Source organism: Marmota marmota, unplaced genomic scaffold (assembly GCF_001458135.2).
Source record: "Marmota marmota marmota unplaced genomic scaffold, marMar, whole genome shotgun sequence".
Taxonomy (NCBI): domain Eukaryota; kingdom Metazoa; phylum Chordata; class Mammalia; order Rodentia; family Sciuridae; genus Marmota; species Marmota marmota.
In genome coordinates this window covers 519,619-534,264 of record NW_026000078.1, presented here as the reverse complement: position 1 = coordinate 534,264, position 14,646 = coordinate 519,619, and the positions used below count along the sequence as shown (strand labels likewise).

Sequence of the window (14,646 nt, the reverse complement as noted above, 5' to 3'; positions counted from 1 at the left end):
TGGTATGCAGATGCTCACAAACAAAAACAGAGGGAGGGAAGAATAGAAGTTCATTGGGTTAAACAAAGGGAAATGAAGAGAAGGGAGGGGAAATGGGAATAGGAAGGTAGAATGAATTATACATAACTTTCATAGTCCATATATGAATACTAGAGGGGACAAAGCTCCAAAAGCTTCCTTATTGTACTTTACCTGAGATCTAAGTAGACCAATGCGTTTTTGTTTTTTTTTTAAGGGGTGGGGAATAACATGGAGTTAATAAAGGGAATCCTGTAGTCCATGTGCTTGGTAAAAATCTCAAAATTTTAATGGTAATAGATCTTAAAACAAGTTAAATCTGGTTTCCTCTTCCTTAAATTCATAAGTAAGATATTTTCATCAGTAAATATGCATATAAAAAATCTAATATCTAATTTTTTAACTATGTGCTAATTATGGCACCAGTCCAATACCAATATCTTAAAAGCTTTTTTTTTTTAATTCGTACATCCAGCTTTGAGATGAGGAGGGAGAGTGATTTTAGAAGCTTTCAAAATTTTAACCCCATTTCATCACTATTTCCATTATATTTCACAAATGTGTCTTTAGGAAAAACAAAAAACCACAAACTTAAAAGTTGGCTGTGGATAAAACATGTAGCTTGCTGCCAAAACTACAACTCACAGATACTGGGAATTTTCTCAAAAACTCATTCATTTCTGAAGGGGACCTAAATACTTTGCCATATTCAAACTAATGGGATTTAAGTATCCCAATTCTAAAACAGACAACACCCTGCAATGCTATTAACATATGCCTAAATTCTGCGTACAGGATGGATCCATTCCCACATGCTTATCAAGCAGATGATTTCAAATCAAAAGTATTGCAGCTAAGATTGGGTGATAGTGGTCAAGGGCAAGACCTTGGGATAAAAGTAGAGGTCCCCTCTTATACACAGTAAATACTTTCTATGACATCTAGGGGATGCCTGAAACCATGGACAGAATTAAACACTACATACACTGTTTTTTTCCTATACATACTTATGATAAAAGTTGCATTTATGAATTAGACACATAAGATTCATAACTTAATAGCTTAATAGCTCAGTGGTAGAGTGCTCGCCTAGCATGCATGAGGCACTGGGTTCAATCCTCAGCACCACATAAAACTAAATAAATAAAATAAAGGTAAAAAGAATTTTAAAAAGATTAATAACAAAAAACAATAATAAAATAGAATAATTATAACAATATATTGTAATAAAATTTATGTGACTGTATCCCCTTACTTTCTCTCTCTTTCTTTCCTACCCTCCCTCCCTCTCAAAATATTACACTGTACCCACCCTTCTTATTATGATTACGTAACATACAAAGCCTATGTGATTGATGAAGTGAGGTGAATGGTATAGACACTATGCCACAGCATTAAGCTTCTAGGTAAGGGTTACATAAACAAAATCACAGAGATACAGCAACAGTGGATCTGACAACCAAGATAGCTAATGAGTAACAACCAGGAGAGTAGCATATACACTGTGTATACACCATATAAAGGCATGAGTCACATCTCTGGTGGGATGGAGCCAGTTGGTACAAAATTTCATGACACTACTTAGCATGGTGTGCAATTTAAAGCTTATGAATGTTGTATCTCTAGAATTTTTTCACTTAATAGTTTCAGACCACAATTAACTGGGGGTAACTAAACTGCAGAAATTAAAATTGTGGATAAAATCATGCATGATGAAGATTTTGAACTTGGAGTCCATATGCATCACTTCTTACATGCTATTAATACAAGATCAGTCACCACTGCGAATCTGAATTCTCTCCAATGAGATTTCCTATCTCATTCATTCCTTTATTCATTAAAACAGCAGAGGTAGATGCTATGTTGGGGACTATGGATATAAATATGAGTAAGAGTCATCTTTATTCAAGGAGCTTATTCTAGTAGGGGAGAGACTGCAAAGCAAGTAACTGCAAAGAGTTCATTATAGTGCATTCTAGTATGCACAGTAAATTGTAAGACAAGGTGAGAAAAGCTATAATCAAGCCTTGTTCTGGGTCAGGGAATAAGGAAATGACAAAGTGACTATCTAGAGGGGAGAAGTGAGGCAAATAGAAAACACCAAGAAAAGTTTACCTGAAAGGAGGATAACTTTTCTTAATTGAATAAAATTTCCCAAAGCCAGCCCACTAAATGACTCATACACCCACTCTCAAAAAAATTATGCCTGATTCATCCTACAGTATGTATATTCACATGGAAAGCCTTGCCTAGCTGCTCATTAGTTTGAAACCATAACCACAAATGTTACTCCCTATTAAATAATTCTGTGAGGTACTGCAGTGACTCTTAAATATTTCTTCAAGGTTATACCTTCCCAGCCCTGCTATTTACTTTTATTAACCATGACTTTGCAGTCTAACCACAACCCTGGCTTTTTCCTTAATGAAAATTCAAAAGTCCTACCAGCATTTGTCATGGGGACCTGGGGAAGATAGGCACAAGGCAAGCAAAGCCAAGGCAGAGGCACAATGAGAAAGAAAATTAAGAAAGACTCAGAGACAGAGTGGCATTAGCATGGGAGCCTAGTAGTTTACATGGACACACAGGGTGAGTTTATTAGCATGACAACCATATTTTGAGCACTACAAATCTTAGGAATAACTGAACACATGTCTTCCATGTTCATAACTCAACCCTTCCATGCTACATGCTATTTTCAACCTCAACAGAATTTGCAATTAGTTTCTCCTTTATTTAAAATTTCGGAAAGTACATTGGAGGGGGGTTTTTTAATGATTTAGTTCACTTCCCACAGAGAGAGAAAAGATATGATTTTACTCACCATATCAAACAGAAAAAAACTTTCTTGAAATAAAATTTACATAGATTCAAATTATGCAATCAAAAACCACTTTTAAACCTTAAGATATAAAATGAGATGTTGCAAAGTGAATAGGGCATTACGTAATTTATTAGCACAAACTTAGAAATTGAGCCCAATGAGGCACTAATAGGAGAGACCCAGTAAGTCGGACGCAGGCTGCCTCCTCAGGAACCCAGTGCTAACCCATGTACAGGTTTTTCTCATCTAAAAATTCAAGTCTGTCCCCAACTGAATAAATGCAGATTTTTTGGCTGCCAGGAAGAAGGGAAGAGCAATGAGAGTTTTAGTGTAACATAGTGATTCAAATGAGAGTGAAATATGAAAAGATAAATACTACTATTTGAGCCCTTAAAATCAAGTCTCAACTGAATAAAAACCATCTGGAGCCATTTACACATTTTGACATTTGGCGATAGGAGCCTCAGAGGAGTTCAGAACAGTTTCAGTTTTTCTTAATCACATTAATCATAGACTAACCTAGATGGGTCACACAATTGCCTGAGTATTGTGGACCAAAATCAATGCCAAAAAATAACATGTAAATACCTTTCAGATCTAAGCACAGTAAGTAGATTATCCAATGACTATGTTTTGTAAAGTGTAGGTCATAATCCATTAGTGAGTAGCCAAATTAATTTAATGGATAAAGATAACTTAAAAAATAAAATACAACAGAAGATGAATTATGAGTATGCTTCACACACTGTAAAGGAAAAAAAATTCTTATAACCTTTTTTTTAATTATATATGTGAAAAGGGCATGCATACAGAGCTGTGATGCAAAATGTTTCCCGTGGTGGATTATAAAGGGAAAAAATCTTGGAAAAAGTTATCCTGAGACAATACTAGCCCAGACCACTCCATGGCAGTCCTTGATTCTCCTATTTCTCCATCACTCCTTATACTTAGACCTACCCTAAGACATCTACCAACATCCCCAAAGCAAACACAAAAAGAGCTACCATTGCACCTAGTTGATACACAAAGGTATTTGGGGTGTGAGCCCCACTAGCCAGAATCAAAGCTCCAATGTTACCTGGAAAAGAAATTGTGTCACTAGGGTATCTGAAACACCACAGTACTGCTTTAAAACTGGAAAAGTCAACCCTTCTATGTTATATTCTATTTTTAATCTTCTGTAGACTATTAATGGTTTAAACACAGAGTATTATCCCAAGATTGCCCTTGCTCAGTTATGTGCTTTTACTGGATGAACCTGGGATCTGAGTTCTACTCTAACTGGATTTGACCTTGAACAAATTCACCAACTGAAACACAAAAAAGCAAAACTGGAGCAAGGTTCTTCCTACTGAGTTTCCTGTGGACATATTTCAGTAGTTCTGTTAAAGTAGGTCTATTTTATTTAATTTTCATAAGTTTATTTGTAAATTAAAAGTATAAGCACAATCAAATGCATTCAGTAACAAATTTTACCAATATATAATCACTGGGTAGTCAATAACCTCATTTTGCATAAAACTGGGAAACAGTATCTCCAACCTCTGTATATATTGTAGAACATCTCCTTGATTAGGATAGCTGTAACTCTGCAGAGAATCTGAGCCTGCTCCATCCAGGTTTCCGTATAAGACTGAACAGCAAAGGCTCACACACAGGTAAATGCCAGGTGAAAACCAGGTAGACATGTACAGGACATGATTTCATCTGAGGCATGGCAAATGCATTTAAAGTCACATTCTGATAATGGAAAATGACTTCAGGGCTTCGAGTACCTCTTTCCTTCCTTTTTTTCCCCCATAATGAATGCATGCTGCTAAATTTTTGAAGACTTGACTCTGATTAAAATTTTTCTAGTATTACTCTTCTGAACATTCAAATTACTTCTTACTGAAAATTATCTTAAGGTTTCAAAGACAGCTTTAAAAAATTACAGAGATTTGTTAGCAACTATTTATATGTATGAAAAAGGATTTTCACCTATTGAGAAACAATAATGCTGAGGCTAAAATTGAAAGACTATCATTTGTCATACTAATCTCAAATGTTGCATTATCAACAAATCCATTTAAGTTCTGTATAAGATAGTTCATTTTACTCAGTAACTTCTAAAAAAATAAATGCCTCAAACACGATGATTCTGTTATTTTTACAATTAGTACTGACTTCATAATTTATTATTAAGCATTCCAGCTTTTAAATTACTCTATATTAAACTTCTAAAACAGTGAAAGATAACCAACTAAGATTTATTTATCCATTAAACATTTAGTTATTTGTTCTTCAAACACTTATTGAGTATTTAGGATGTGTCTGACACTTTTCCAGATGCTGCAGCTGTGGTGGAGAAGAGAATAAGACAAAGTTCCTTCCTTTAGAAAGAAAATAAATAAGAAAATAAGTAATTTCAAGCACTAAAAAGGTATACCCTCTCAATTCAGTATTAAATGAAACAAATGGACACAACTTTTCACATAAAAAGTGCATGTCATTCCAAGGCTACTGAAATTCATAAATGTGTGAGTAAATTACTATAGTAATTTAAATTACTATAAGCACACACAATATGTCAATACTAAATATATAGTACTTAATACGTGTGCATGTTTGTGTGTGGGTGTGTAGCTGTGCGTGTGTATATAAACTGGAGAACTTACTCAAGCACACAGAACCCTTGTCATCAGGATGCCAAAAGAAGAAAAGGAAAAGGTACTGAAAAGACATATGCAGTGTAAATTGAGAAACAAACCTTCCATAAATGAAAAGCAAACAGATAATTTTTCCAGCCCACAGTTAAAATGACAGGGAGAGTTGGCTAAGATAGCATTGCACTACCTGGGTACAGAAAACTAGCAGAACTTCCAGTCTCAAGTAGTATGAAATTAAAATGTTGTATAATTTTCAGGAGCCTGCTTTGTTTAAAAGCCACCAAAAAATATAAGCTTACAGAAATAAAAGATTGTCTGGCCCACTTCCAGGCAATATCACAAAGGGGTTCTTGCCTATCAATCTATAAAAGGAAGGAACTGCAAACAGGAAATCGCCCTGCCCCAGCCATGTGCCACCCCTCCCTTCCTCTCTATGAATTTCAGTAAGCAAAAGCATGATGCTATCGGTTAGTGACCAAAAAGCCACAGAGTATAACAGAACTCATGTAGCTGACATCTGTTATATTACTATTTTAATAAATATTTAAAGTAAATGCCTTTATTATTTTGAACCAACATTTTTCTGGATATTTTGCCTGATTTTTGTTTAATTTACAGTTTTTTTATGACAATTTAAAGCAGCTCTGAAACCACAATTTACAAATGAATTATGAGCCAGAGATTCAGGAAACTAACACACTTGATCCAAATAATAAAAATAAAAACCAGTTCATAGTTAACTGGCCAGGTAGTATCTACTTCCACTGATGTAAACATGGGTATTCTCTAATCACTTTTAACTAATACTGTTCTGAGTATAATTTTCTGCATATATTCAAAAGATAGCTTAGTGCTGAATAATCAATAGATCCATTATCTGCAATTCCAATTAACCACATTTGTATTCAGGTACACATACAAAAGAACTTACTAATACAACATTTTGATGAGTAATAGAACTTAGGATCTAGGGACTTTCTAATTTCTTAGATATTTGGACTGATGGGTGTGGTTTCTTGCCCTGATGCGACTTAGACACAAGGAAAACACTTCTTTCCTCAAAGACTAATAGTCACTTTCCAACTTTTAAATGGTTCAAATACAGGAAACAATTTAAAAACACAAAGAATTTAAAAAGTGAATAGGACTATAATTAAAACCACGTTAGTAAGACTCATATCAAAGAAATAATTAGTAAAGTAATAAGGTAATATTTTCCAGCAATTAAAGTTTCTAAAATTGTGAATCTCACCAATTGAACTTCTAAAAGTTCATATCTAATATGTAAAGGTGCATAAAACTAAAGATTCCACATAATACCAAATTTAGTGAAAACTGACTTAAATATAGTAATATGCTTCAAGAAACTTAAAATGCTATTTTAAAAAAAACTATCAACCACATTTTAAAGATAAAAATCCATTAAAAATAGTAATCAGCTAACATCAAGTGTAGAAATATTTATAATGCAAGATGTTTGTCACATTAGTAAAAAGTTTAGAAGGAATCAAATATGTAAAAAACAAGAATGTATAACTTCTAAATGGAATGTTACTTGTCATCCAAGTGACAAAATGGCAAAATATGTAGGTAAATAAAAAAGGGTTCACAAAACTAAGTAAATAGTTCAGGTTTAGACTGATGAAATTGAAGGAGAATCTTTTTTTCTTCTATAATGTTGTTATGCCATTTTGTAAGAGTTTTTATAAATCATAAAAAATTCATCTTCTCATTAAATTATCACCTTTTCAAACTATATATTCAAAATATAATTAATCTTCTTCTAATCCCTACTCCCAGGTCCCCCCAAAAAAGCCTTCATGCTGGGCCCTCTGTCTGATACCTTCCTTACCAACTTGGCCCACAGGCATGTCCATCCTAATCCTTCCCTTTCTCCAGGTTTAACCCCTGGTCCACATACACCCACACCAGAAAGCAGGAATTCACTGACTTTAGTAAACTTCAGTTCCTAGAACAACACCTGTTGTATGATAACCACTCAAAAACATTTTTTGAATGAATTCACCTATTCACCCTTTTCACAATTATTTATGGCCTCATCTGTCCCCAATTGAAGATAGGTATTCTTTGTTTTGTTTTGTCTATTATTATTATTATTATTATTATTATTATTATTATTACCTGAAGCCTGCCATAGCACTAGGCAAGGTTCATAGGAGCTAAATAAATATTTCCTGAATTAACGAATACCTGACTACATCTCACAAAATGAGAAATTTGTTTGGTTTAGAGATTCTTCCGTTGAAAATGCAAATAACATCCTAAAAGGGGGAGGAAAAAACCTCATATTCACACCTTCCAGTGAATTATACTAAGCAATAATCATATTAACAACCCTCTGAGTCTTGCTGAGCCAAGGAAGGATGTAAGTGTAAAACAGGGGGTCCTGAGAAGCTAAGAGGACAACAAGAGGTAAGTAACAATCAGATCTTCAAGGCTGAGAGTCTAAGAAGATCTGAGTATTACTTGCCTCTTTTTGTCTAAGAGTCTCAGCACATGACAGGTCCTAGAAGACAGGACACTGGGAAGGCCACACAGCCTCCCTGCCAAGAGCCACCAAGCATCCCTAAGTGCTTGCAAACTACATGGATATCACCTTTGTGCACATGTCTCCTTCAGGCCCTAGCACAGCTCTATTAAGCAGGACATTATTGTCCCTATTGTAAAGATGCAAAAAGAAGAAAAAAACAGGAGTTTGGTCACATGAAATAACTTGCTCAAGGCACAAAACTAACAAGTGGGTTCAAAGCTGAGTCTGTAACTGTACTAGAGTCCTTGCTCCCCACCACTAAGCCAGATGGAGAACAGTGTCTGCAATCAGTCAGTAGACACAGTAGTGGAATCTGACTAGTAAGGCCTTATGTGTAGTCTGCAAAATAGAAAGCAGACACAGACATGGTTAGAAAGTCTGCAAACCTCAGTCCTGTCATTTCCAATCCAGACATGACATCTGATTCAGGCTAGTCTCAGATAACACATAATGTAGACCCCTCATTTAGCAATGCTAGGATTTAACAACTGAGTTAGGAAAGCACAATGTGGTTACCATCTATTTAAGCACTTTCCACATATTGAAAAAAAATGGGATTCTTAAACGCTGAACTTAATTTCTAAGCTAAACAATCACATTTAACTTCTCATACATACTGTTTTTCCATTTCTTCAGTCATTATAACCTGATTGAAATTCTCCTTGTCCTAGTTGCCATAGGCCTGTGAACTGAAAACCATACTTTAACATAGAGTGAAGGTCTTACTCTTTAAGCACATGGCAAGTACCTAATTAATTCATTCCTAGAACATGAAAAGCCATCTTCTCAAAACTCACATCAGAGCAGGGCACAGTGGTGCACATCTGTACTCCCAGTGACTCAGGAGACTGAAACAGGAGGATTGCAAGTTCAAGGCCAGCCTCAGCAACATAGTGAGACCCTAAGCAACATAGTGAGATCCTGTCTCAAAATGGAAAATAAAAAGGGGTTGGGACTTAGCTGAGTGATTAAGTGCCCTTAGATTCAATCCGTGGAGAAAGAAAGAAAGGGTGGGGGTGGGAAGAAAGGAAGAAAGAAAACCTTGCATTAGCCTTGGAAGGAGAACATCTTTCTGGCAAAGTTGATCTCTTCTTAAAGTTAGAGACCTCCAATTCAAGGAGCGCAATATCACAGCATAGAAAGTGAGGAGAAAGGAAGCCTATCTTTGTTAAGTGGTGCTGTGATCCTCACTAGCCACACCACTCCAGAAACCCCATATTTTGTTTCCTTCTCTATAGATCCTTCTACTGAGCCACATCCTCAGCCCTTTTTATTTTGAGACAGGGTCTTGCTAAATTTCCCAGGTTTGCCTCAATCTCCTTTTGGATGCTTATAACTCTGTGAGAGAAGGGATAAAAAGGCTCTGCCCCTTTAGAGATAAGGAAATAGAAACACAGAATCTTCTGTGGCATAACTGAAATCATCCTCCAACTAAGAAACCACATACAAAGTCCTGACTCTGTGAGTATGTCATGTTCACCACAAGACTTCACACTCAAAAGCAAGAGGCAGAGATAGGTGCACACAATAAGAAAACACTTAATACCAAGGAACTTAACTTTCTAAGCTAAACAATCTCGTATTAAAAATAGTTCAGCTAGTAAAGGTTATGCTATATATATTTTACCACAATAGAAAAGTGAAAAAATAAAAGCTTATTTTTAAAATCTGCTTTGATTCTGTATCTTTAGAGACCACAAGTGGCTCAGTCATCATCTGAAGAATTTTGAAACACCACTTTAAGTTCAACTTGATCATTTTCAGGAGTTGCCCATGAATTACCTTTTTTCTTTCCTATTTCGTCACCCCATCATTTGTTCATTCGACAGATATTTACAGAGCATCTGCTATGTACCTGGCACAGTTCTAAAGTTGATACTCAATGTTTGTATTTACTTTTAGTCACTGTAACAAAATACCTGAGAAAATCAACTTAGGAAGATCTATTTTGGCTCTCATTTTCAGAAGTTTCAGGACAAGGTCAGCTAGGTCCCTTGCTTTGGGCCTGAGATTAAAAAAAAAAAAACAGAGAAGGTCCCTACCCTCTAGTTTGGGATAGAGATAATAAACAAGTAAATGCATAAACAAACAAACAAGGTAATTTCAAATAATAGAGTGCTATAAAAAAATAAATAAGAGTAAAGGCTCAGAGGTGACTAAGGGAGGAGCTGGGTATAATCTGAGAGCAAGTCTCTCTAAAATAGTAACATTAGAAGAAACCAGGCATGCAAAGGTCTGAAGTAAGCATGATCGAAGGCTGGGGATATAGCTCAGAGGTGGAAAGCTTGCTTAGCATGAGCAATGCCCTGGGTTCAATCCCCAGCTCTTCAAAAAGCTAAGAGAAAGATGATTACTATAATGAAGTAAGAACATTCCAGACAGCACAAATACCAAGACTTTCTCATGGAAGTGAGCATGAGAACTTTACGGTTAGAAGGCCAAAGTGATGGGAAAGCCTGACAGAGGTCAGCCCTTGAGATCAGAGTGTATCCTACTGCATTGGACCTTAATGAAGGGCAAATTTTATGCCAAGAACAGGGAGCAATCGGATTTGAAACAGGATAATGATGTGATCTAGCTTATATTTTTTTAAAGACTACTCTGTCAACTGTACGGCAACTACATTAAAGGGAAATAAAAATATGAAAAAGGAGAAGTGTATAAAGCTGTGGTAGTAATCCACATGAACAATGGCAATGGCTGGAACCAGCCATCCATGAAAAGAGGTGTTCTGATTCCACATGTGCCGTGGAGGGTCAGCAGACCAGACTTATCAGCAAGCATAAGGAGAATGAGGGAAAAGGAAGCAAAATGACCACTATCTTTTGATACAGCAAGCCAGTGATGGCAGTTACTCTACATCTAGAAAGGAGGTGACTAGGAAATAAACAGGTTTAGGAACAGAAGGAATAAAAAGTTCTCTTCTGCCATCATAACTGTGAAATATCCTTTAGATATACAAAGCAGAGCTATCCAACAGGCTGTTGGATATTTGGTCTTCAGAATAATTCTGTGAGATAGCCAGGGAAACCCTGGTATTATCCAAATTTTACCAAGAAAAAAACTAAGGTTCTGAGAAAAAGGTTTGTTCTAGTACAAAATATTTTTATTAGTAAATACTCCTTGGGAGAAAGCTGACTCCTCATTTTAAAAAGAAGGACTCATTCACTGCTAAGGACTTCTCTCTGATAAAACACACACCTAGACTCTGTAGCTGCTCTAAAGGTTGTATTCAGAGAAGGTTCCTTCATAAGACTGAGACTACTCCAACTAGCAACTTGAAACACATGTGAAATTTGTGTTTCACAAAACTGAGACCTATATACAATGCACATTATTATCTTCTTTAAAAATGTGTGTCAACAATGAAGAGCATTCAGATGATTTGAAGAAAGGCATAAAACATTTTTGAAGACTGCAATCCCTAGTTTCATTTTTATGAAGGGTTTGTGTGATGCAGCTTTCTGGGGAACACAGCTCCAAAATTAGGAAAGATAAATCAACTGGGAAATGACCAATACAAGAATAATGACTTTACACTCAGGACTGTAACTAGCATGTAAGATGAGTTCACACGGTACTCAGCACTTCTCCACCATACCGTGACTGTTTTGGGTTGCTTTAAAGTGGCAGAAATTTTTGCATTAGAAGACATATTTTATCATGAGCTCAATGCACCTATTATAACTAGACTTCATTTCCAAATTCTGGAGGTATCTACTAAAAAGAAGGGTCACACTGAACAAAACAGAAAGAAAAGAAAAACAAAAACAGGCAAAAAGAGAGCGAGAAGAGACAAGGGAGAGAAAGCAGGGGAAAAGAAAAAGAGAATCAGCAGATGATGACCCCTTCTTGATGGCAATCCTTTATGACAAAGGAGCAACAAATTACACGCTCACAAAGCATCACAAAACCCCACAGGAAAAACACACTTGTTTACATGGCTTCAGTCCAGAGATCAGGACAGGCGCCCCATATTTTAATCACAGCATCCATCATCAGTTTCAAATGAGTAGTAATTATCAATGTAAATTGAAAAATAAGCATGCCTGCTTCATTCAGTTCACCAGCCCTTCGCTGAATCTTCCTGCCATCAGCCAGCTTTTGTGTATACTCTTAAAATAAAAGCAATAGCCAAGCTGGCTTAAAATAAAAGCAATAGCCTAGCTGGTGCTAAGTGTCCTAAGAATTGAAAGAAAATTTAGAGGTCATTACATCGAACCCTCTCATTTTACAGATAAGGAAACTAAACAAAGCTAAGAGAGATAAAGTGGCTTACCAATCATCAAAGCCCCTTCAGCATGAAAAACTCATGCCTGTCTGATTCTTAGCCACTATTCCTTGTACTGTCCCATGCTGTCTACAGAGCAAAAAAGAAAAGGGGTCACAAAGGATAGCCCAAGGCTTACTACAGCCGCTTTGGGAGGAAGGGCAGCCAGAACTGGGCACCTCACACCTAGAAGCACCCAGCACTCTGGCTGTCAGCTTGCTGCCTTCTCATCCTGTGCCCTGCAACAGCTGACAGCCTTCCCAACAGTACCTCTGGGTTCTGTCCCCCAGAGGTTTACATTTGATCTGGCAAAGTTTGATGTCTACTAGCTGGTGCCCCTTCTGTCAAGGTCTTCAGGATGAGGCCCTCAAAATGTTGTGCAGCAGTATGTCTGGGCTTCAGAGAAGCACTGTCTGTACCCAAGGATGAGGAGAAATGACACCTCTCTCCCTGCTTTTAAACCAACATATTCCTAAGTGGATATCAAACATATGCCTCAAAAGCCATTCTAGGATGCAAGTACATTTCAACCCTGAACACTCTGCCTTCTAAGTTTTTACCCAATATCAGTATACATAGAAAATTCCAGAAACTGTATGTTCATATGGAATTCACATTGATATTTTTGTGCTTGCAGAGAATAGAATTTCTACTCCAAATTATTTTTAAAATGTCTAGGGAAGCTATAATATATGCATGACTTATATTTAGGTTTTCTACTATAAATATTTGTTTGGCTGAATAAATGGTTGGATAAAAATAATAGTAATAACAATTCTCCACTGTGCAATCTAGTATTTCCTCTTCTCCCATAAAAAAGGAACACCTTAACAGGCTTTAAAAAATTTGTTAATATTATATTTCATCACATTCACACACACACACACACACACAAACACACACACACACCACTCTAATTTTTTTTTCCCTGAAAATGTCCTTGGCTAGGTTTCCTTTCTATTAAAACATATATACAACTGTGGAAATCCAAGCTATATATTGTGGTTCCAAAATTCTCTTACTAGCTACTAGGAAATAAAATCTAAAGAAAAAACACTACATCAGGGCTAGTCCACACTTTCCATTTCAGATCAGTTCCCAAACTGCTAATAATCTTCTTCCCTCTCTCAGTCCCACTGGAAAAGTGGCTAGGGTTTATCGACAGTGTCAGCTTTCCTCTGGCCTGATTATAGAAAATAATCATGAAGAAAGTACTTACAGCATAAGCACCTATCAAAAATGCTGCGTTTGCTCTTTTCCGTTGGTCAAAACAGGTGTAGTGCACTATTTTCTTTCTCGATAAGCTGTATGACTAGAAAGAGGAATGTTTAAAAATTAGCACAACCATAAATACAATGTTAAAATATACAGAAGGTAGCCATCATCCCTTAACTTCCAAGATGTGTTACAACCCACAAATTTAACACCTTTCAATTGTAACTTCTGTGGCATTTGAACACCAGCACAATGATTCCTATTTCACTTTTCTGCAGCCACCATGATGTGAAAATTGAAAATACAGCAAACATGTTTCTCTCCAACAAAGGAGACTAATGTGATGGAAAATAACGAATCACGGAGATCTCTATTAATAAGAATCATTTCTGATGACTTATTCCTGATCTTACATACAGTCTATGTACTCTTTTTCACTCCCTACATGTCCCTCTCATGATAAGTTATCGTACTTTTCATATTTTAGTTTGTTTTTAAATGAGTCAACCAGTCTGAAGTCTTCTCTAAATTTTTTATTTTTAGAGATGAATATTAATATTTTCTCTCAAAGATGTGCTCTAAAAATTTCCTTTTAATTAACTGAAAATAAGTGGTTAATGGGAAAAGGTGAATCATCAAAAGTATATCTGCAAAACATCTTAGTACACCAGCCAAATATTAAATTCATGAGTTCGAACAATTAATTAAGCACTTGCTATATGTCAGGCACTATGCTGCATGCTCAACTGTTTAAACCCAAAATAAACATCACGGTCTACTGTATATATGTTAAATATAAAAAGAAGTGGCGAATAAAAAGATTTGTTGAAAAAAATCAAATTATTAATCAAAACTCAAATAAATCTAGTACAATGAGAACACGGATGTAACTCAATTAAATGTACTCAATTTTCTCATATTTCAAGACAATTACAGTATTTTAACGAATGGTTTTCAAAATATAAGTACATAAATATATTTTAACATTCTCTGTAAATTCATATTGACCATAAAGGTGGATTTTTATTCCTTGTACATTGAACATACCCCACAGAGACTCTTTTACCATGCTCTTTCCTGAAATGAGAGGAAACTCTGGAATCTATTCTAAGAATTACAC

General features: G+C 35.9%; 1 protein-coding gene across 5 annotated transcripts in view; it reads right to left on the bottom strand.

The window, feature by feature from the left end:
• Positions 1–14,646, bottom strand: part of Cdc14a (cell division cycle 14A) — a 162,168-nt gene that overhangs the window by 113,379 nt on the left and 34,143 nt on the right. For 4 of the 5 annotated variants that reach the window (XR_007351804.1, XM_048814616.1, XM_015502612.2 and 1 more), the window contains exon 4: positions 13,531–13,623. The exons of the other annotated variant lie outside the window; for it this stretch is intronic. Coding sequence is in view for 3 of the 4 variants with exons in the window: in XM_048814616.1 (XP_048670573.1) it covers positions 13,531–13,623 (93 nt within the window). In the remaining variant the exon portion in view is untranslated. The remainder of the gene's footprint in view (positions 1–13,530; positions 13,624–14,646) is intronic. 5 annotated transcript variants of the gene reach the window in all.